At 46.6% G+C, this 23,182-nt stretch overlaps 1 protein-coding gene across 4 annotated transcripts in view; it reads left to right on the forward strand.

The window, feature by feature from the left end:
• Window positions 1-21,818, forward strand: part of LOC122929155 (interferon-inducible GTPase 5-like) — a 29,996-nt gene extending 8,178 nt beyond the window's left edge. The window contains exons 1-2 of one of the 4 annotated variants that reach the window (XM_044282659.1): window positions 9,841-9,971; window positions 19,520-21,818. In XM_044282659.1, the coding sequence (XP_044138594.1) occupies window positions 19,534-20,730 (1,197 nt within the window). In that variant the 5' untranslated portion in view covers window positions 9,841-9,971; window positions 19,520-19,533 and the 3' untranslated portion in view covers window positions 20,731-21,818. Of the gene's footprint in view, window positions 1-9,840; window positions 9,976-16,717; window positions 16,843-19,519 lie in introns of those variants that run through there. The other 3 variants (XM_044282662.1, XM_044282661.1, XM_044282660.1) reach the window with 3 other exon arrangements.
• The last annotated feature ends 1,364 nt before the right edge of the window (window positions 21,819-23,182 follow it).

Here is a 23,182-nt window from a genome sequence, read left to right on the forward strand (position 1 = left end):
GGCGGCCCTGCGGTCTCGGTCGGCTGGCCGGCGGCGGGGGTCAGGTGCGCAACTGCGTAGTGGTTCTGGGATGTCGCCACCTGCTGGTGCCTGTGAGGTGCCGGGCAGAGAGGTTCAGCGGAGTGCGCTTGCTGGGGGAACGGGCTTGGCTCCGCCCTCAGTGGAGCTGGTGGACTGCAGGAATGTGCGGAGGTCAGATGCGGCTCATGGAGGGACTTCTGTGGAGCTGGTTTTTGGTGGGACTGCAGCGGATGATGCCTATGGTCCACGGCCGCCAGGAGGTGGGTCTGTCGACAGGGATGATGCTACGGTGCAACCTCGCCAATGGGATGTTGGTGGGGGTTTCGTCGAGGGTCCAGCGCTGGAGGATGGTGAACTCAGCCAGGAGGCTTGGGAGGTCGGGGACCGGCGGGACGATGCTGTCGGCGCATGTCCTGCTACGTCCGGGTCGGCGATGGAGTCTTCGCAGAGAGGTGCAACGGTGCGGTCGGCGGCTGCTGGGGGAACGTCCCAGGGACGGCCAGGTGAGAGGATGTCGGGTCCGGACCCAGTTGGAGGGGTGGGGGGGGTCAGGCGGGGGGTGACAGTTTAGCGCAAGATTTATTGGCGGGTATGTGGACTTTGTTATCGCAATGGAAGTCCGGGGCGGAGTCGTCCCCGGCCGCAGTTTGGGCTGCTGCGCCTGCGGTTGGGGGCGCGGAGCGGTGTGGTGCGGCTGCTGTGGGGGGCCCTCCAGCAGTCGGGGGGGGGTGCGGCGGCGGTTGCAGTCGCTGGAGGTAGTGGGGGTCAGGGTGCTGGGGATGAGGTCAGGTTAGCGGACGCGGCCAAGGGTGAAGTCTATGTGTGCTTTGAAGGGCCGTTGGGGGCCCATTTGAAGGTAGAGGTCAGGGAAAAAATTTGGAAGGATGAGTATGTGGAGATTTTCTCGCTGCTTCCGTTGGATAAGTTTCAATTGGACAGGGTGAAACCGGACGAGAGTAAGAAGGAGGAGGAGGAGAAGCGGAGGTACAGGTTGATCCCGCGTACTTTCCAAAATTGGCTGCAGGCGTTTGCTATTCTAGCCAGTGTGGTGGGCGAGAAGGCGCCGGAACACTGTTCGGCTCTGTTTTGCTACATGGATGCCATTGGGGAGGCGTACCGGACGTATGGTGGGGTGGCGTGGCTCAGGTATGATGAGCAGTTTCGCCAGAGGAAGGCGGTCAGGCCTAGTATTCGTTGGGACCATAAGGATATAGGTCTGTGGATGCGTTTGATGACGGCCCCAAAGGGTGTGAGTCAGCCCTTTCGTGGGGCGGCCGGGGGTCCCTCGGCGTCTGAGTCAGCTGGGGGGGTCCGGAAGGGTTGTTGTTGGCAGTTCAACGAGGGTCACTGTAAATACCTGTCCGATTGTCGCTTCAAGCATGAGTGCTCGGGCTGCGGAGGTGCCCATAGCTTTACGCGGTGTTTCAAGCGGGGACGGGGAAGGGGTTTTGAGGTTGCACAGAAGAGGGGTGACCCCGGTGAGGGTGGACGTGATGGAGCCGTTTCTAGAGAGATATCCAAATAGGGCGGCGGCGGCTTTATTGCTGGCTGGGTTTAGGGACGGTTTTAGGATTCCGTGTTCGGCGGTTGGAGCGGGTATAGCTGGGCGTAATTTGTCGTCAGCATTGATGCGGCCGGAGGTGGTTTCGGAAAAGATTGCGAAGGAGGTGGCAGCTGGGAGGGTGGTAGGCCCATTTGGCGAGTGTCCGTTGCCGGATTTGCGGGTTTCTCCTTTGGGGTTGGTCCCGAAGAAGGAGCCCAACAAATTTCGGTTAATTCATAATTTGTCATACCCGGCGGGGTGTTCGGTCAACGACGGCATTGATGATGAGTTATGCTCGGTTTCGTACACGTCCTTTGATGAGGCGGTGAAGTGGGTCCGTCTTTTTGGGCGGGGTGCGTTGTTAGCTAAGACGGACATTGAGGCTGCTTTTCGCTTGTTGCCGATTCATCCGGCTAGTTTTCGTTTGTTGGGTTTTAAATGGGAGGGGCAGTTTTTTGTGGACTGTTGTTTGCCTATGGGATGTGCTATCTCGTGTTCACTGTTTGAGACGTTTAGTACCTTTCTGGAATGGGTTGTGCGGCAGGAGGCGGGTTGGAGTTCTGTATTGCATTACCTAGATGATTTTTTGTTTTTAGGGCCGGCTGGGTCCAGGGTGTGTTCTGTGTTGTTGCACACCATGGAGCGAGTGTCCGCTAGTTTTGGGGTGCCTTTGGCACGGGAGAAGACTGAGGGCCCGTCTACAACAATGCGGTTTTTGGGGATTGAGATCGATAGCGTAGCCATGGAGTGTCGGTTGCCTTTGGATAAGGTGGAGGATTTGCGTGGTGAGGTGGGTTGGTTGCGGATGGCGAAGAAGGTGCAGCTTAGGCGGGTGCAGTCTGTTTTGGGGAAGTTGAATTTTTCCTGTAGGATTTTGCCTATGGGTAGGGTTTTCTGTAGACGTTTGGCTATGGCCACAGCGGGTGTGAAGGCCCCGTTTCATTTTGTGCGGTTGTCTGCGGAGGTGCGTGCGGATCTGGAAGTGTGGGAGCGTTTTTTGAGGGACTTTAACGGTCGGTCGGTATGGATGGAGGCGCTCGTTGGTAATGTGGATTTGGAGTTGTTTACGGATGCGTCTGGTTCCTGTGGTTACGGGGCTTTTTGTCAGGGTCAATGGAGCGCGGGTGCGTGGCCGGTGGAATGGAGGGTGGCTGGTTTGTTGGGGAATTTGGCCTTATTGGAGTTGTTCCCTATTGTTTTGGCGACTGAGTTGTGGGGGGATTTGTTGCGAAATAAGAGGGTGCGGTTTTGTTGTGACAATTTGGGGGTGGTGCAGGCGGTGAATAGTCAGTCAGCGAATTCGCCCCCGGTGGTGCGGTTGCTTCGTCACTTGGTTTTGAACGGTTTAAAGTTAAATGCATGTTTTGTGGCGGTTCATGTACCTGGGGTTGATAATTCTATTGCTGATGCTCTTTCTCGTTTCCAGTGGGATCGTTTTCGCAGTTTGGTGCCGGGAGCAGAGGTGTCGGGTCTGCTGTGTCCTCAGTGGCTCTGGAGCGTGGCCTTGGGGTCTCGGTAGACCTGGTTCGGCGGTCCGTGAGTAGCGGTACGTGGTTGGCTTATTCTGCTGTGTGGTCGCACTGGGAGTGTTTGATTGAGCAGGTGGGGGGCTGTAAGGGGGTTGGAGATTTCCATTCTTTGCTGGTTTATTTCGTAGGTCAGTCGTTTAGCGATGGTTTGTCCTTTTCTGTTGCTACTAAGAGGGTTGCGGCGGTGGCTTTTTGGTTACGAATGCGGGGGTTGGCGGATGTGTCTCGGAGTTTTTTGGTGAGGCAGGCCTTAAAAGGGTATCGTCGCAGTGTGGTGAGGACGGATTCCCGGCGTCCGGTGTCTTTTCAGGTTCTGCAGTTGTTGTGGGATAAGGTGGGGTGTGTGTGCGTGTCGGGGTATGAGGTGTGTTTATTTCGTGCAGCTTTTTCCTTGGCTTTCTTTGGGGCATTCCGGGTTTCAGAGCTGGTAGCGGTCAGTCGGGTGCGTGGAGGTGGTTTATTACGGGAGGATGTGAGCTTTGGTGCGGAGGGTTTGCGGTGTGTGTTACGCAGGTCCAAGACGGATCAGGTGGGTAAGAGGGTGTGTATTTTGTTGCGACCTTTGTCTGGATCAGTGGTGTGCCCGGTTCGCTGTGTGGAAGAGTATGTGGCCCGTCGACCGCTTGGAGGGGCGGGTTTGCTGGTGCATCAGGATGGCTCGGCCTTGTCCCGTTATCAGTTTGTGGCGGTTTTTCGTAAATGTTTGACGGCGGCGGGTTTGGTGGCGAGTGAGTTTGCGTCTCATTCTTTTCGCATTGGTGCGGCGACGGAGGCTGCTAGATGGGGTTTGGGTGAGGATGCGATCATGCGGATTGGCCGGTGGGAGTCTGCGTGTTTTCGGTCATATATTCGGCCTCATTTGTTGTAAGGTGGGTGGGGGGAGTGAGCTGGGGTTGTTCTGTTTGTTTTCTTCAGGTGGGGTAATCCTTTCCTTCATGTTTTGCAGGTTCGCGGTCTTGTTTGGCGTGGATTTTTGGCCATTCTTATGTGTACTGGGGAGCGTTGAGAGCGGATGTGAGGAGAAGTGGTCGGCAGTTGGGGTTCCAGCCTAATGAGTTGCAGGTCCGGTGGATTGGGGTCCGGGGTATGTTGTGGGGCCGCGTGTTGCCTGAATTTCATGCTTTTGTCTCATTGGATAGGTGCCCGGATATTGTGGTTTTGCACGTGGGCGGGAACGATTTGGGCGTTCGCCGCTCGAGGGATGTGATCAGGGACATCAAGCTGGATTTGTTACGTCTGATGGCGGAATTCCCGGATTTGTTGGTAGTATGGTCGGAGGTGGTAGCCAGGAGTTCGTGGCGTTTCGCGAGGTCGGTGGATCGGATCAACAAGGCTAGGGCGAAGTTGAATAAGGAGGTGGGGCGTTTTGTGCGCAGGCAAGGTGGTTTTGTGGTCCGACATAGGGAGTTGGAGGTGGCGTCGCCTCAGTTCCTTCGGTCGGACGGGGTGCATTTGAATGAGATTGGCATTGATTTGTGGGCTCTAGGGCTGCAGGATGGTTTGGAGACAGCATTCAGGGTGTGGCGGGACGCCCATAGGTGAGGTGTCCCTGATGTGCGTCTGTGGCTGGTTAAAAGGGGGGTCCTGGAAGGCAATACTATGTTTAGTAGGTGCATGACACGTTGGAACGTGCATCTATGTGGTTCGGTAAGCTGAAAGCTGGGGGCTCCTGTTGGGCTGGAAGGCCTGCAGGGGTGGAGGAATATATGGTTCTGGAGGATTTGGTGCCCTTGGGTCGGCGAGTGCGGCCGAGGGTAAGGATGGAGATGTGTGGAGTGAAGATCGCAGCTTGCTAGGGTTGCCTTCTAGGATCCTTCCAATAAGTGAATGTTATTATTACAGTGTATTTACATGTTTGTATTTATTGGTTGATATTTATTAATGTATAATTTAAAAATGATGGTGGAGTATTTTGGCTGTTTAATAACCGGCTGCTATGGCCTTTACACCAACAATTACGGTCTACGTGTGTTAATGGGGATGGTGGGTGGTGTGAAGGGTCTGGAAAAGGTCTTTTCTCCCTAAGTCATCTGGTTTATTGAAGAGTTATGAGCGAGGCTACAGAGAGACCACAAAACTACTCCTTAAAGTGTGGGCTACAATTAGGACATGGTTGAAGGTTAAGGGTTCACTTACATTTACGCCCCTCTGGCATAATTTGTATTTACAAAGGCTGGATGATATTGCAGCCGACACATTTTGGCAGAAGAATAAAATGTTATATATCTCACAGGTAGTTAAAGATAGAGAAATTAAACCATTTATAGAAATGACACATAATATAAGAAACCTTTCATGGTTTAGGTATTTTCAATTGCGTTCAGTACTATCCAGCTTGGATGATAAACGGGTGTTGGATATAGATAATTCATCTTTTCTGAATGATTGGGTAGGGGGTACACCTTCTAGAATAAAAATCTCAAATATATATAAGTTACTACTTAAGGCACGGTTTAGTGATACACAGTCACCAGGACAAAAAGCGTGGGAGGTGGATTGTCCGAATTTACAAATAGAAGGGTGGGAGAATATTTTTGGGAACTTAGTCTCACTATCCCAGAACTTCAACCATGTTCTAGTACAATTTTATATTTGCCATAGATTATATATTACTCCATTATGGATGAATAAATGCGGGTTAAGAGACACGTCCAACTGTCCCAAATGTGACACTGCAGGAGCGGACTTTCTCCATATGATATGGACTTGTCCAGAACTTATAAACTACTGGAATAGTATCAATAATTGTATTATCTATAAACTAAAAATTCGAATCCCTTTTGAACCACAAGTATTTGTGCTTAATGATCTTTCCAAATTAAATAATCACAAGTATCAAAAGATTTTCCTGAGTAGGATATTGATGTTGGCCAGAGTGCTGGTCAGTCGGACCTGGTTTGCCCGATCCACTCCAGATATAAATACATGGATAAACTTAATTGTTAAGGTAAAAAACTATGAGAAAATGATGTACAAACAGAGGGAAGTTGAGGACCAGTGGATTAAGATATGGGGTGGATGGAGGATTGATTAGTTGAGGTCAAACTGTTTTATTATAGGGGTTCTATTTTGACGCACCACAGGCAGGGGGGGAGGGGGGGGGGGTTGGGTGGGGAATTGTATTCTCTTCTTTATTTTTGTAATGTTTTGATATATTAATCAATAAAGACAATTTAAAATAAAAAAAAAATAAAAAAATTATAGCACTTTCTGTAAATCCAATAAACTTAATTTCACTTCTCAGATACCACTGTGTGCGTCTCCGATATTATATATTTAACTGACATATTTTATCGTAACAACCAACGATTTATACAGGAAAATCATGACGATTAACAAGGTTGTCCAAACTTTCGCATCCCACTGTATATGACACAGTAGTTAACAGAACAGTAGAGTATGGTACAGTAGTATATGACACAGCAGTGTACGGGACGGTAGTATATGGCACAGTAGTATATGACACAGTAGTGTACGGCACAGTAGTATATGGTGCAGTAGTATATGGCACAATAGTATATGGCACAGTAGTGTATGGCGCAGTAGTATATGGCGCAGTAGTATATGGCACAGTAGTGTATGGCGCAGTAGTATATGGCGCAGTAGTATATGGCACAGTAGTATATGGCACAGTAGTGTATGGCGCAGTAGTGTATGGCGCAGTAGTATATGGCGCAGTAGTATATGGCACAGTAGTATATGGCACAGTAGTATATGGCACAGTAGTATATGGCGCAGTGGTATATGGTGCAGTAGTATATGGCACAGTAGTGTATGGCGCAGTAGTATATGGCGCAGTAGTATATGGCACAGTAGTGTATGGCGCAGTAGTATATGGCGCAGTAGTATATGGCACAGTAGTATATGGCACAGTAGTATATGGCACAGTAGTGTATGGCGCAGTAGTATATGGCGCAGTAGTATATGGCGCAGTAGTATATGGCACAGTAGTGTATGGCGCAGTAGTATATGGCGCAGTAGTATATGGCACAGTAGTATATGACACAGTAGTGTACGGCACAGTAGTATACGGCGCGGTAGTATATGGCACGGTAGTATATGGCACAGTAGTGTATGGCGCAGTAGTATATGGCGCAGTAGTATATGGCACAGTAGTATATGACACAGTAGTGTACGGCACAGTAGTATACGGCGCAGTAGTATATGGCACAGTAGTATATGACACAGTAGTGTACGGCACAGTAGTATACGGCGCAGTAGTATATGGCACAGTAGTATATGGTGCAGTAGTATATGGCACAGTAGTATATGGCGCAGTAGTATATGGCACGGTAGTATATGGCACAGTAGTGTATGGCGCAGTAGTATATGGCGCAGTAGTATATGGCACAGTAGTATATGACACAGTAGTGTACGGCACAGTAGTATATGGCGCAGTAGTATATGGCACAGTAGTATATGACACAGTAGTGTACGGCACAGTAGTATACGGCGCAGTAGTATACGGCACAGTAGTATATGGCACAGTAGTATATGGCGCAGTAGTATATGGTGCAGTAGTATATGGCACAGTAGTATATGGCGCAGTAGTATATGGCACGGTAGTGTACGGCACAGTTGTATATGACACAGTAGTATATGGCACAGTAGTATATGGCACAGTAGTGCATGGCGCAGTAGTATATGGTGCAGTAGTATATGGCACAGTAGTATATGGCACAGTAGTGTATGACGCAGTAGTGTATGGCGCAGTAGTATATGGCGCAGTAGTATATGGCACAGTAGTATATGGCACAGTAGTATATGGCACAGTAGTGTTATGGCGCAGTAGTATATGGCGCAGTAGTATATGGCACAGTAGTGTATGGCACAGTAGTGTATGGCGCAGTAGTATATGGCACGGTAGTATATGGCACAGTAGTGTATGGCGCAGTAGTATATGGCGCAGTAGTATATGGCACAGTAGTATATGACACAGTAGTGTACGGCACAGTAGTATACGGCGCAGTAGTATATGGCACAGTAGTATATGACACAGTAGTGTACGGCACAGTAGTATACGGCGCAGTAGTATATGGCACAGTAGTATATGGCACAGTAGTATATGGCGCAGTAGTATATGGCACAGTAGTATATGGCGCGGTAGTATATGGCACGGTAGTATATGGCACAGTAGTGTATGGCGCAGTAGTATATGGCGCAGTAGTATATGGCACAGTAGTATATGACACAGTAGTGTACGGCACAGTAGTATATGGCGCAGTAGTATATGGCACAGTAGTATATGACACAGTAGTGTACGGCACAGTAGTATATGGCACAGTAGTGTACGGCACAGTAGTATATGGCACAGTAGTGTACGGCACAGTAGTATATGGCACAGTAGTGTATGGCGCAGTAGTATATGGCGCAGTAGTATATGGCGCAGTAGTATATGGCACAGTAGTATATGGCACAGTAGTGTACGGCACAGTAGTATATGGCACAGTAGTATATGACACAGTAGTGTACGGCACAGTAGTGTACGGCACAGTAGTATATGGCACGGTAGTATATGGCACAGTAGTATATGGCGCAGTAGTATATGACACAGTAGTGTACGGCGCAGTAGTATATGACACAGTAGTATATGGCACAGTAGTGTACGGCGCAGTAGTATATGGCGCAGTAGTATATGGCGCAGTAGTATATGACACAGTAGTGTACGGCGCAGTAGTATATGACACAGTAGTATATGGCACGATAGTATATGACACAGTAGTGTACGGCACAGTAGTATATGGCGCAGTAGTATATAACCGGCCTCCATAGTCCACTGCAGCCATGATGTGGGGGTATATTTTAGGGAGGTGACTGCAGCGAGCTCCGGTTTCTTTGGAGGTGTTGGATGTCCGATGCACAGGTGGCGGTGACCCGGGGGCGTGGGATTAGTCTCCAGTCTTTATATAAACCCTGCGCTGCGTCCTTGTCAGAACGTCTTCAGTTCAAACTACTAAACAGAAGGAAATTAGCAACGGAGACAAATCTGATCTGAGACGCGGCCGGGACATGGTATGATACCCGGACAGATTTAGAAGCTGGAAGTGGCGGAGTGGTATTCCTCTGGCAGCACTAGTTACTAACATTGTGGCCATGGAAACATGGAGAGATTTCCTATGTTGTTAATGGAGCGCCCCCGTGTGTCAGTGCCAGGTACTGACCATGAGTGACGTCAGTCATAGAGGTTCATTAAACTGATGCACTAATATATAGCGCAGGGTCTGAGGGGCGGAACACAGCGCAGGGAGTCCGAGATTGCCAAAATAAATTCCTCTCCTGATCCTGAGTCCTCTCCTGCATAACGGAAACGGGACGGATCCGTTTTGCAGTCCGCAGACTTCTATTATGACAGAATGAATAACGGAATGCATTCCGTTATATAATTGTGTTATGGTCCGTGGTAACAGAATCCATAACGCAATTCAAACAAAGTGTGAACGAATTTCATAAGCGGAAATTCGCTCATCTCTACTCAAGACAGTGAGAAGGAAGAGTGGACATGGCGCCGCTTATCTCTTGAGACACATAGAAAAGATTTTAATGGTAGCATGGGAGAAAATAGAATCAAAAGAGCGGTGAAGATGAAAGCAGGCGGCGCGGCGGTTGCTCTTCACTTTTCCTGTATTTTCTGGGTTCAGTGTTCCTCTCCATGATCCCGGCAGGATAACGGGATCCTCTGCGTTGCAGGCGACCGGTCAGCAGATGGCGCAAGAGATAAACGGTTCAGTTTTCTGGAGAGGGAAAAAAAGAGAAAAAAAAGAAGAAACTTTCGTTTCACTTTCATTTCTCAAGAACTGAAACAGAAATCGAGGTTTTGATAATCAGGAGAGGCGTCTGAAATACACAGAGGGCGAGAGGACAGCAGGGTACACTGACAGGTAGGTATGTCCACTTACTGAACGTGGCTGTCATTGAGCAACAGAAATTAAGATTCTTCCTTTTAAACATAATGGGAACTGAGGAGGTGAAAGGGTTAATATCACTCTGTACAGGGAAATGAGGTAGTGATGGGAGTACTGGGGGCACTGTGGCAGTAATCAGGGTACTGTGGCAGTGATCAGGGTACTGTGGCAGTAATCAGGGTACTGTGGCAGTAATCAGGGTACTGTGGCAGTAATCAGGGTACTGTGGCAGTGTTCCAGGTACTGTGGCAGTGATCAGGGTACTGTGGCAGTGATCAGGGTACTGTGGCAGTGATCAGGGTACTGTGGCAGTAATCAGGGTACTGTGGCAGTAATCAGGGTACTGTGGCAGTGTTCCAGGTACTGTGGCAGTGATCAGGGTACTGTGGCAGTGATCAGGGTACTGTGGCAGTAATCAGGGTACTGTGGCAGTGTTCCGGTTACTGTGGCAGTGTTCCAGGCACTGTGGCAGTGAACAGGGCGCTGTGGTAGTGATTATGATACTGTGGCAGTGTTCCAGGTACTGTGTTAGTGATCAGGGTACTGTGGCAGTGATCAGGGTACTGTGACAGTGATCAGGGTACTGTGGCAGTGATCAGGGTATTGTGGCAGTGATCAGGGGACTGTGGCTGTGATCAGGGTACTGTGGCAGTGATCAGGGGACTGTGGCAGTGATCAGGGTACTGTGGCAGTGATCAGGGTATTGTGGCAGTGATCAGGGGACTGTGGCTGTGATCAGGGTACTGTGGCAGTTATCAGGGTACTGTGGCAGTGATCAGGGGACTGTGGCAGTGATCAGGGGACTGTGGCAGTGTTCCAGGTACTGTGTTAGTGATCAGGGTACTGTGGCAGTGATCAGGGTACTGTGACAGTGATCAGGGTACTGTGGCAGTGATCAGGGTATTGTGGCAGTGATCAGGGGACTGTGGCTGTGATCAGGGTACTGTGGCAGTGATCAGGGGACTGTGGCAGTGATCAGGGGACTGTGGCAGTGTTCCAGGTACTGTGTTAGTGATCAGGGTACTGTGGCAGTGATCAGGGTACTGTGACAGTGATCAGGGTACTGTGGCAGTGATCAGGGTATTGTGGCAGTGATCAGGGGACTGTGGCTGTGATCAGGGGACTGTGGCAGTGATCAGGGGACTGTGGCAGTGTTCCAGGTACTGTGGTAGTGATTATGATACTGTGGCAGTGTTCCAGGTACTGTGTTAGTGATAAGGGCACTGTGACAGTGATAAGGCTACTGTGGACATAAGGCGGGTATTATGACTTTGTACGGGTACTATGGTGGTGATAAGGATACTGAGAGGGTGTTATAAATGTGTGAGAGGTACTGAGGCTGTCAGCAGGTTCAGCAACCTTCGGCACTCCAGTTGCTGTGAAACTACAACTCCCACCATTTTGTTCAGCTGTTCTTGTAACTCCCACAGAAATGAACCATTCTGGGAGTTATAGTTTCAGAACAGGGAGCAGTTTTGTGGTAATGAGGGTACTGTGATGGTGAGGGGGTATTGTGACTTTGTACAGGGCAGTGTAATGGTGATGCTGGTACCGAGGCTGTGCGGGGGATGTTATGACGGCACTGGGGCAGTGATGGGGGCGCAGTATCTTTATAGGGGGCTTGTAAATCTCAACAAAGAATATTTTGCCCATAAATATGAGGTGCGACAAGTGTCCGATGAACGCGTTAAACACCACTTAAAAGAGCGGGCGACATCGTACTCAACAAAAAGAGCAAAAACTCAACCCAATCGGTTGCTGTACATTAAAAAAGCGACTGTTCCTGTAAGACCGTATTCAGACACGAGGAGGCCCGGCGCGCGCCAGTTCCTTAATGGTAACTTTTAAGCATATGATAACATTTAACACAGGGGGGAACAACCTTCTTCGGTCTGAGGGCTGCGCTCGATTACATCGGCCGATGCCCAGTGAGTGGGGAGGAATGATCACTACCGCAGTCATTCCTCCCGCAGGTCCCTCGGTGGCACACCTCTGATTACACAGGGAGATTATCGCACCTCTCTCATCCTGATAAAATATGCTAATCAGCCGACAAGCGAGTAATTGCTCCTAATCAGCGGCGCCATTATACTCGTCACTTATCTGGAATGAGCGCCTGAGGACAGCTGTTCCCAGTAAGTGGCCGAATATCGTGCAGAGTAATAGGGTTTTAAAGGGGTTATCCAATACTATAAAACTGTCCCCCATATGCCGGGCCCCTCACAGTAACTATACTTACCCCGCTCCTGGTCCCCGCACCGCCGCTGCTGCTTCTCCCCGTGCACGGATGAAAACCTCCGGTATCGGGGGGAGCAGCCAATGGCAGACGGGGACAGGGGGGAGCCTCCCTAGCATCGCGGGTGATGCTAGGGAGGTGCGTCCCCTCCTGCCATTGGCTGCTTCCCCCGACACATGATGTTTTCGTCCAGGCACAAAGAAGCAGCAGCGGCGGTGCGGGGAGCGGCGCAGGGAGCGGGGTAAGTATATTCACTGTGAGGGCCCGGCGTATGGGGGACATTATTATAGTATTGGATAACCCCTTTAAAGCTTTAACAAGTTCCTGCAGCACGGCCCCTGAAACTGAAGACTCATACTTACCTGCTCCCCGCCGCCTCGCTGCGCCCGCTGCCTCCATCTTCCGGTCCCCGCCCTGTCTACATCCGGCAGGCCGTGGGCATAGTCACATGCATCGCTGCAGCCAATGACTGGCTTCAGCAGTGATGTGGCCACAAACAGTTACAGACGCCATGCAATAACCGGTAAGCCCCTTCCCTTCCAGGCGGGGAAAACGCTCATTGGTTAACCCTTTACCGACCAGGCCTGGATAGGCCTTAATCAGCAGACACTTTTTTTTTATGATTTAGCGCAAATTGCTCAAGGAGTTGTAACTTTTTTTTTGTTGGATTACCAAAATATTTTTTGTAACTTTTTTGTATGTGGCGCACAGGGCTTTATAATAGATATTTTAGTTTTATTTAGGGGAAACTGGACAAAACATATTTTTTTTTAAGTAATTTTTTTCAAACTATAGCTTTTTTTCTTTATTTCTTAAATATGTAAACTGACACCAAAATAAATTATTATAATTAGTTCCCAATTTTGTGTTGGTCGTTTTGTTCTATAATATGTAGTTTCATGTGAATGGCGCAATAATTTGGTTGGTCTGGGTGTATTTTCTTTTATAATTTTATCTTTTTTTTATCTTTTTTTTATCTTTTTTAAAAATAAATTTTCTTTTCTTTTTTTAACTATATTTGACCACATAATATGTCCCCCAAGAGGTCTTTAAAAATATTTTTTTTTGTTGTTGCATTTGCACTTGATTACGGAATATTTTTTATTTTATTGTGTTTTAATTTTTTTAGATATGATAAAAATATGTTTTTTATATACTTTTGTCACATAATTTGTCCCTAGGAGGTCACCTTTTTTTTTATTTCCACTGTAACAGGAGCATCCAAAGGAGAGCCAGTTATAGAGGGAACCAGCGTCCTGTGCGGGCAGAGCTGATCAGGGTCTACAGATCCTCCAGCTCAGCACTCTCCTCTGCCCCTGACGTGATTGCCGGGGTGCACACTACATAATGCTCAGTGAGGAGAAGGCAGAAGCTCTGATAAACCACCTCTGTCCTCTCTTCTGCTCCCCCGCTTTCACTGACAGCCGGGGACTTAACCTGCTCCTGCAAGAATGCAGGAAGAGAAGCTGTAATCCAGCGCTGTGCGGCGCTCTGGGCGGGAACACAGCTGATCACATGATCAGCTGTATTTATGTCCTGCAAGACAGGTGCCGCATGCATCCCGCGGGCCTCGGGTTGTGCACCCTGATTAAAAATAAACCCTCATAGAAGGTGGAGTAACTTTTCACAGTTTTTGCATCAATTATCATGTACTGATCTTGACTTGTCTCTTTTACACCAGAGCTGCACTCACTATTCTGCTGGTGCAGTCACTGTGTACATACATTACTTATCCTGTACTGATCCTGAGTTACATCCTGTATTATACTCCAGAGCTGCACTCACTATTCTGCTGGTACAGTCACTGTGTACATACATTACTTATCCTGTACTGATCCTGAGTTACATCCTGTATTATACTCCAGAGCTGCACTCACTATTCTGCTGGTGCAGTCACTGTGTACATACATTACTTATCCTGTACTGATCCTGAGTTACATCCCGTATTATACTCCAGAGCTGCACTCACTATTCTGCTGGTGCAGTCACTGTGTACATACATTACTTATCCTGTACTGATCCTGAGTTACATCCTGTATTATACTCCAGAGCTGCACTCACTATTCTGCTGGTGCAGTCACTGTGTACATACATTACTTATCCTGTACTGATCCTGAGTTACATCCTGTATTATACCCCAGAGCTGCACTCACTATTCTGCTGGTGCAGTCACTGCGTACATACATCACTTATCCTGTACTGATCCTGAGTTACATCCTGTATTATACTCCAGAGCTGCACTCACTATTCTGCTGGTGCAGTCACTGCGTACATACATTACTTATCCTGTACTGATCCTGAGTTACATCCTGTATTATACTCCAGAGCTGCACTCACTATTCTGCTGGTGCAGTCACTGTGTACATACATTACTTATCCTGTACTGATCCTGAGTTACATCCTGTATTATACTCCAGAGCTGCACTCACTATTCTGCTGGTGCAGTCACTGCGTACATACATCACTTATCCTGTACCGATCCTGAGTTACATCCTGTATTATACTCCAGAGCTGCACTCACTATTCTGCTGGTGCAGTCACTGTGTACATACATTACTTATCCTGTACTGATCCTGAGTTACATCCTGTATTATACTCCAGAGCTGCACTCACTATTCTTCTGGTGGAGACACTTTGTACATACATTACTTATCCTGTACTGATCCTGAGTTACATCCTGTATTATACTCTAGAGCTGCACTCACTATTCTGCTGGTGCAGTCACTGTGTACATACATTACTTATCCTGTACTGATCCTGAGTTACATCCTGTATTATACCCCAGAGCTGCACTCACTATTCTGCTGGTGCAGTCACTGTGTACATACATTACTTACCCTGTACTGATCCTGAGTTACATCCTGTATTATACTCCAGAGCTGCACTCACTATTCTGCTGGTGGAGTCACTGTGTACATACATTACTTATCCTGTACTGATCCTGAGTTACATCCTGTATTATACTTCAGAGCTGCACTCACTGTTCTGCTGGTGCAGTCACTGTGTACATACATTACTTATCCTGTACTGATCCTGAGTTACATCCTGTATTATACTCCAGAGCTGCACTCACTATTCTGCTGGTGCAGTCAATGTGTATATACATTTCTTATCCTGTACTGACCCTGAGTTACATCCAGTATTATACTCCAGAGCTGCACTCACTATTCTGCTGGTGCAGTCACTGTGTACATACATTACTTATCCTGTACTGATCCTGAGTTACATCCTGTATTACACTCCAGAGCTGCACTCACTATTCTGCTGGTGCAGTCACTGTGTATATACATTACTTATCATGTACTGATCCTGAGTTACATCCTGTATTATACTCCAGAGCTGCACTCACTATTCTCCTGGTGGAGTCACTTTGTACATACATTACTTATCCTGTACTGATCCTGAGTTACATCCTGTATTATACTCCAGAGCTGCATTCACTATTCTGCTGGTGCAGTCACTGTGTACATACATTACTTATCCTGTACTGATCCTGAGTTACATCCTGTATTATACTCCAGAGCTGCACTCACTATTCTGCTGGTGCAGTCACTGTGTACATACATTACTTATCCTGTACTGAACCTGAGTTACATCCTGTATTATACTCCAGAGCTGCACTCACTATTCTGCTGGTGCAGTCACTGTGTACATACATTACTTATCCTGTACTGATCCTGGGTTACATCCTGTATTATACTCCAGAGCTGCACTCACTATTCTGCTGGTGCAGTCACTGTGTACATACATTACTTATCCTGTACTGATCCTGAGTTATATCCTGTATTATATTTCAGAGCTGCACTCACTATTCTGCTGGTGCAGTCACTGTGTACATACATTACTTATCCTGTACTGATCCTGAGTTATATCCTGTATTATATTTCAGAGCTGCACTCACTATTCTGCTGGTGCAGTCACTGTGTACATACATTACATTAGTTATATTGTACTGATCCTGAGTTATATCCTGTATTATATTTCAGAGCTGCACTCACTATTCTGCAGTCTTCTCAGATGAAATTGGCCTATTTTTTATCAACAAAGACCTACAAGGAATTATGTATACGGATGAAGATTTCTGTGCCTTTTGTGAAGAAGAAGTGGAAGATATCATTAGAGCATTACATGAAAGTACCTTGTGCGACATAGTGGATGATGGAGAAAACGATGCAGCTCAGGTTCCACAGGAAAGTGCCTCCTGTGACCCAAAAGAAATGAATTTTGTATGTCCAATAATAAACATTGCAATAATGGGACAATCGGGATCAGGGAAGTCTACTTTTGTTAATGCCATTCGTGGTCTTCAGGGTGACGAAGAAGAAGATGCTGCTAAAACTGGTGTAGTGGAAACCACTATAGAGCCCAAGGCCTATCCCCATCCCATGCTGAGAAATCTTCTATTTTGGGACCTTCCTGGTACAGGAACTCCCAACTGTATCACCCAATCCGTCAACTATCATGAATATGACTTATTTATTATCATTGCTTCCGAACGGGTGAGGCACTCTGACATGGAACTGGCCAAGAAGATATGGTCTATGAAGAAGAAGCTCTACTTCATAAGGAACAAAATAGACAATGACTTGAGAGCCAGCAAGCTTCGAAGATGTAAGACGTATGATGAGTGGAAGATTTTAAATGAGATACGAGATAATTCTATTCAAGGTCTTAACAATAGTGGAGTAGAGGAGCCCAGAGTCTTCCTCTTGTCCTGCTTAGAAACTGACAAATATGACTTTAGTCTCTTGTTGAAGACCCTGGAGAAAGAGTGGTCAAAAAACTGACATCTGTAAGATAGAACCTTTCCATAGGCCCTAAGGATGTATGGTCCCTTTAAGATACCAGAATCCACATTTTAGTAAGATTTTGATGTAAAAGGGTATTAAACCATATTAAGCATCAGATATTTGTTTACCTAAAGGCATATCCATTGCATTTCCTTCCCTGGAATTCTACATGCAACTGGTGTCGCTATGGGAATGAGTATAGCAAGTTCACTATCTTCCCTTGGTTGTTTAAGACATTACCACTCCCAGAATTGACCCTAAGGAAGCAACAGGAGCATGGCTTAAAGCTCTTCGGCCCCAATGCAAAATCTATAACAGGTCCCCCACCCTGGGGTCTTCTTACTTTATGTAGGAGACGAGCATTTGGTCCCACTCAGAGACCATATAAAGCATCAGATATTTGTTTGCCTAAAGGCATATCCATTGCATTTCTCTCCCTAGAATTCTACATGCAACTGGTGTCACTATGGGAATGAGTATAGCAAGTTCACTATCTTCCTTTGTATGCACAAGACATCACCACTTACAGAATTCACCCTAAGGAAGCAACAGGAGCATAGCTTAAAGCTCTTCGGCCCCAGTGCAAAATCTATAACAGGGCCCCCACCCTGGGGTCTTCTTACTGTATGTAGGAGATGAACATTTGGTCCCACTCAGACACGAGGGTGAAGGTCTAACTTTTTAGTAAGATTTTGATGCAATAAGGTTGGGATTATGACAACATACCTCTCCTTTACAGTACTTTTTAATATATTTGTTTACAGTATGTTTTTACAAAATGTAAATTGTCTATTAAAGCAAATAAAGCAACAGATATTTAAGTTTTGTTATAGGGACTCAAGGATAATTGTTAACTTAATGCAGGGAAGCTCTGTGGGTTCATCTGGACTGTCATGTGGATTGGTCTTCATGTAGCATTTCTTTCCCCCCATGTACTGTATTAATTTAATTTGGCATTAAAGACAAGAGGGTTGACAGATATGAAGAGAGAGGCAGGAGCAGATAAAGGGTTGGTGGTGACTGGATGACCATGGATACCCCTCCTTAACCTCCAAAATGGCTGACAGTGGTTGATACTTCCTGTCCTGGTTCCGTAGTGGAAATTGCTAAGTCAAATACTGTGTAACATTCATGAAAAAAAAAACGTCATATGGTTAGAGAAGAAATTTGCTGAGTGTGAAACTGGAGAAGACACATCGAGATATTCCCACCAGGCAGAATGACTCCAAGTGTTTTGATGGGAAAAAAATCTTCTTGTTATCTTTAGGGTCACTTGGCATAAAGCTAAAACAATTTCTGTTTGTTCTCCACCCAATCCATCTCACTGTTGATGTGTTGCTTTTATCTAATGAGTATGGCAGTATGACATTAGCCAACCCAAGTAACAAGTACCCTTTCTGGTTAAAGTCCACCCACTAGTTCCCCTACGGATCCTCGATTTAATGGGGCTTTGTTGCAGTCAGGGACAAAGCTGTATTAGTGTGCTTTTACACTGTGTTTTGGAATTTCGTTTGCTGTATGCACTCGAAAAGCTGCTATCAAACATATACATAGGCTGCCGTTCACCCAGAGAAGGCAAAGAGTCTACTTCTGACCTCATTTGGGCTGGTATATCATTATACCTTTTCTTTTTGCAGTATGAAATAACACAGTCTGCTGCACAATTCCATACACAGACATCCAGTAAAAATACCATGCAGTATCGTCAAACCGATGCAGTTGCAGAGATATACATCAGAGGTATACGTTGGGTAACACTACCTCTGATGTACACTCCAAAAGTGTGAAAAGCAGGTGTAGATGCCTTTCATGAATAGTCAAGGTCCGTAGGTCCCAGTGGTCAGGCCATCACCAATTAGACACTGTCATCAATATATTTTCCTGAACATCATACAACCAAAATGTTGTTGTTCTCCAAACATTATTTTAGTACTGAAGTCTGCCTGATCATGGTTTTGAGGAGCACCAATCCAATCATGCCTGGTCATCACTTCTCCTAAATATGTAGCAATACATAAATTGATTTTAGAGAATTAAAAGCATTTTCTTAAATATTGATGACCACTCCTCTGGAGAGGTCATCAGTATCTGATCGGTGGATGTCCAAGATTCAGGACCCCGACCAATCAGCTGTTTGAGAAGGCAGCAGAGCTTGCAGTAGCACCACAACCTTGTCCGTGCTCACTAAGCACATCGCCGTACATTGTATAGCAGCTGTGCTAGGTATCAAGCTCAGCCCCGTTCACTTCTATAGGGCTGAGCTGCGCCTAGGCCATGTGACTGATGAACGTGTTATGGAAAGCTACGAGAAGGTCATGATGCTACTTCGAGCACAGCTGTCTTCTCGAACAGCTGATTGGTGGGGATCCCAGGTGTTGGACCCCCACCGATCAGATACTGATGACCTATCCAGAGGACAGGTCATCAGTATTTAAGTCTCGGAAAACTCCTTAAAGTTAATGTTCTGTTCTCACTAATTCTTTCTTACTTTTCTTCAGGCCAATAAGTGAAAATGGATTCTTCTTTTGACATCATCACCGAAGAAGAAGTGCAAGAAATTAAGTCTGCTTTGCAAGATGGGGACCTCTGTAAAGCAACCGAGAAACTCAGTGAGTCCCTTAAGGAAATTGAAAATGCCCCGTTAAACATTGCCATCACAGGAGAATCAGGAACAGGAAAGTCCACTTTTGTCAACGCTATCCGTGGGATGGATGATGAAGAAGAAGGCTCTGCCAGAACTGGTGTGGTGGAGACAACGAAGGAGCCCATGCCATACCCTCACCTGCAGTATCCTAACGTGACTGTTTGGGATCTTCCAGGAATAGGAACTCCAAATTTTGTAGCAGACAATTATCTTCAGTCTGTTGAGTTCAGTCAATACGACTTTTTCATCATCATGTCATCAGAACGCTTCAAGCAAAATGACATACTCCTGGCGAAAGCGATTCAGGCTATGGACAAGAAATTCTACTTTGTGAGATCCAAAGTCGATTCCGACTTACTGGCCTCCCAGAAACGAAGGAAGAAGACCTACAATGAGCAGAACATACTTAAAGAAATTCGAGATCACTGCATTAAAAATCTCAAAGACGGAGGAATCATCGAGCCTCAAGTTTTTCTCCTCTCATGCCTGGATCTGGACAAGTACGACTTCCTAGAAATGCAGGACACTCTAGAAAAGGAGCTTCCGAAACATAAGAGACACATATTCCTGATCTCTCTACCTAACATTTCTCTGCCTGTTCTACAAAAGAAGCGTGAGGCTCTGAGGAAGGACATCTGGAAGTTGGCTACTCTTTCGTGTGCATTGGCTACAGTCCCGATTCCAGGCCTGTCTGTAGCTTTTGACATAGGAATCTTGGTTAAAGCCATGATAAACTACCGGAAAGCTTTTGGCTTGGATGAGCCCTCTCTAGAAAAGTTGGCCAACAAGTTTGGTAAAGAGGTCAACGAGTTGAAATCAGTGATCAAGTCCCCCTTAGTCATACAAGAGATAAACAAAGAGCTGGTCGCCACTTTGCTAACCAGAGGGGCAGCAGGGGGTCTTATGGTAGTTGAGTATGCTGCTAGCAATATCCCAGTGCTAGGTAGCATGGCAGCAGGGGGCATCTCATTTGGTACCACTTACTGGATGCTCTGTGGCTTTCTTAAAGAGATTGCTGAAGATGCAGATCGGGTTCTTAGGAAGGCATTAGAGTCACCTGTTTAAGTTGCCGTTCGCACTACATTTTTTTGCTGGTGGAATTTTGGCTTGGACATCGTGCCAGAATTCAACTGGTGGCCTTGTGCTATCTTCTTCTCATTGTTTTCAATAGGAGGGAGCGCTAAAGAACATGGGGTGGCGGTTTAAAACCACCACTGTGCCAAGAAGGGACACATTTTTCTCTTATAGAATTGGTCCTACGATTTATTAGTTTACCTTCTATACATTATCTAGTTTTTTTACTTTGTACCTTCTCTTCATATAAAAATGTAAAACTTGAATAACATCTCCTGTCAGACTCAGCCCTATAACATCACCGCTAATCTCCTCATACTCTCTACTTCTTACTCATAGGAGCCCATGAAGCAGAGATACGCTCTTCTGTATGCAGGGTGCTCTCACTGGATTGTCTGCAGAACTGATAGGGTTGGAGGCAGCATCGTATAGGTCTATAGGTAATCAGATAGGCCAAAAGACCAAGTAGTTGCTAATCTGCATTTACAAAGCATTTTTGCCATATATTTTGACATACATCCTAAAGGGCCCATTAATAAGACAGAGTCTCCTTTTGCCCTCAAGCAGTACTAACTACATTAGTATGGTATTCAATTAAACTGTATACAGTAAAAAATAATGTGAATGCTAAATGTAAGCCTTATGCTAGTTTCACACTAGTGGCAGGGGACTCTGGCAGGCTTTTCCGGCAGGTGAACAGCCTGTCGGATCCGACCTGTCGCTAGTTCACGTGTGCCACCGGACTTCCGCTCCGTCCCCATTGACTATATTGGGGTTGGGGGCCGAGTTCCAGCGGCAACACGGCAGCGCACGCCGAGAGGCAGCCGGACTAAAAGTACTAAATGCAGTACTTTTAGTCTGGCTGCCTCTCAGTGTGAACTGCCGTCGGAACTCCGCCCCCGCCCCTATTATAGTCAATGGGGACGGAGCGGCAGTGCGGGGACACATGTGAATTAGCGGCAAGACGGATGCGACAGGCTGTTCATCCGCCAGAACAGCCTGCCAGAGTCCCCAGCCGCTAGTGTGAAACTAGCCTAAAATGGGTTTTCCCCTGAAAAATATTCTACATTTTTCAAACCAGCACTTGGATATGAATACTTTTGCAATTGCATATAATAAAAAATGTAGTATAGCCACTTATTCAATAAAATGTATCTGTATAGCACCACTTGTTGCTTGTTCTTTTCCTCATCCCTCTTTCCACCTCGCTGAGGTGGACACACATGCTCAGTTCCATCCTTCAACTGCCGCCAGCCATATCATCTGTTAGAAACTGTGACGGTTACAGGTCATGTCCCCAAGCAAGGACACATCTCAAATCTAGCAGAGCAACACATGTGGAGACCTCTGGATCCATGTGAGGTACGGGGCTGGTTCTAGCTTTGTTAGAGATTGTCCTGTACTATACAATTTCCATATTACTCATTTTCATTTTATACATTAACTTTGGGTTAAACCCTATAAAATCACTGTGAACATAGTCCAAGACGTCGGGAGGGGGGGGGGGGGGGGAACTGTCAGGAAGGTGATGACTGTTTCCAAATAACAACTATGGTCTCCAGAGCAATTGTTTGTTAAAACTCCTCCCAATAATTTGGTACATTGGTTGTCAAAACAACAGTAAAAACAAGTGCCAATCAACTTTCTATGTGGCTGGGTGGCACTTCATCTGCCCATGTAACAGGACCCTTATATTTTCCGGTCACTTGCTGGTTTATGGGTGCCCAGCTGTCAAAACTTTCACCAATCCTCAGATTTTCGACGCCCAGAAAGGGAGCTCATCGAAGGCAGGAAACACTTTTTGTCATAAGTTAATAATTTTGCTTTCTTTTGATGGTGATATTACAAGCTACCGATTTCAGGCCATATTAAGGGGAAGCCTGTGGGGAGACCTACTTTATGGCAAGAACGTTAAGGGGAGATGCCTGGCAGGAAATGTAGGAGGAAGCCTGTGGCAACAAAAACATATGGGGGATGATTCTAGCTTCTCTGCTGCCTGTGGTGGACACTGAAATGGCGCCCTCTCCCTTTTGCCAAGTTCTCAGTCCAACCCCTTCCCCGAGCCCTACTACTAATGACATATGTGGACGGGCAATAAATTCAGCGCTACAAAGCGTACAGGAGAATATAGCACCACATACCTCTTACATCCAGCGATGTCTCCTGTGATGTAGGCATTCTCTTTCCTCATCTTCTCCAATCAGACCAGACCACCATGATAACTTCTTTCAGCCACATCTCATCTCTGCAGATTTTGTTATCACACCCCTAGTGTCCCGACATTTGTATCCTGCTGCTACCCCCTATAATGTGCCTGCTGTGCTCCCCGAAATACTATACTACAGAAATAATAGTGCCATACAGATAGTCCCCTTCATAGTAACAGTGCACCCCAAAATCCTATCAATATTAATACAATAGTGTCCTCTACAGTACTTCCAAT

Source organism: Bufo gargarizans, chromosome 2 (assembly GCF_014858855.1).
Source record: "Bufo gargarizans isolate SCDJY-AF-19 chromosome 2, ASM1485885v1, whole genome shotgun sequence".
NCBI classification, from domain to species: Eukaryota; Metazoa; Chordata; class Amphibia; order Anura; family Bufonidae; genus Bufo; species Bufo gargarizans.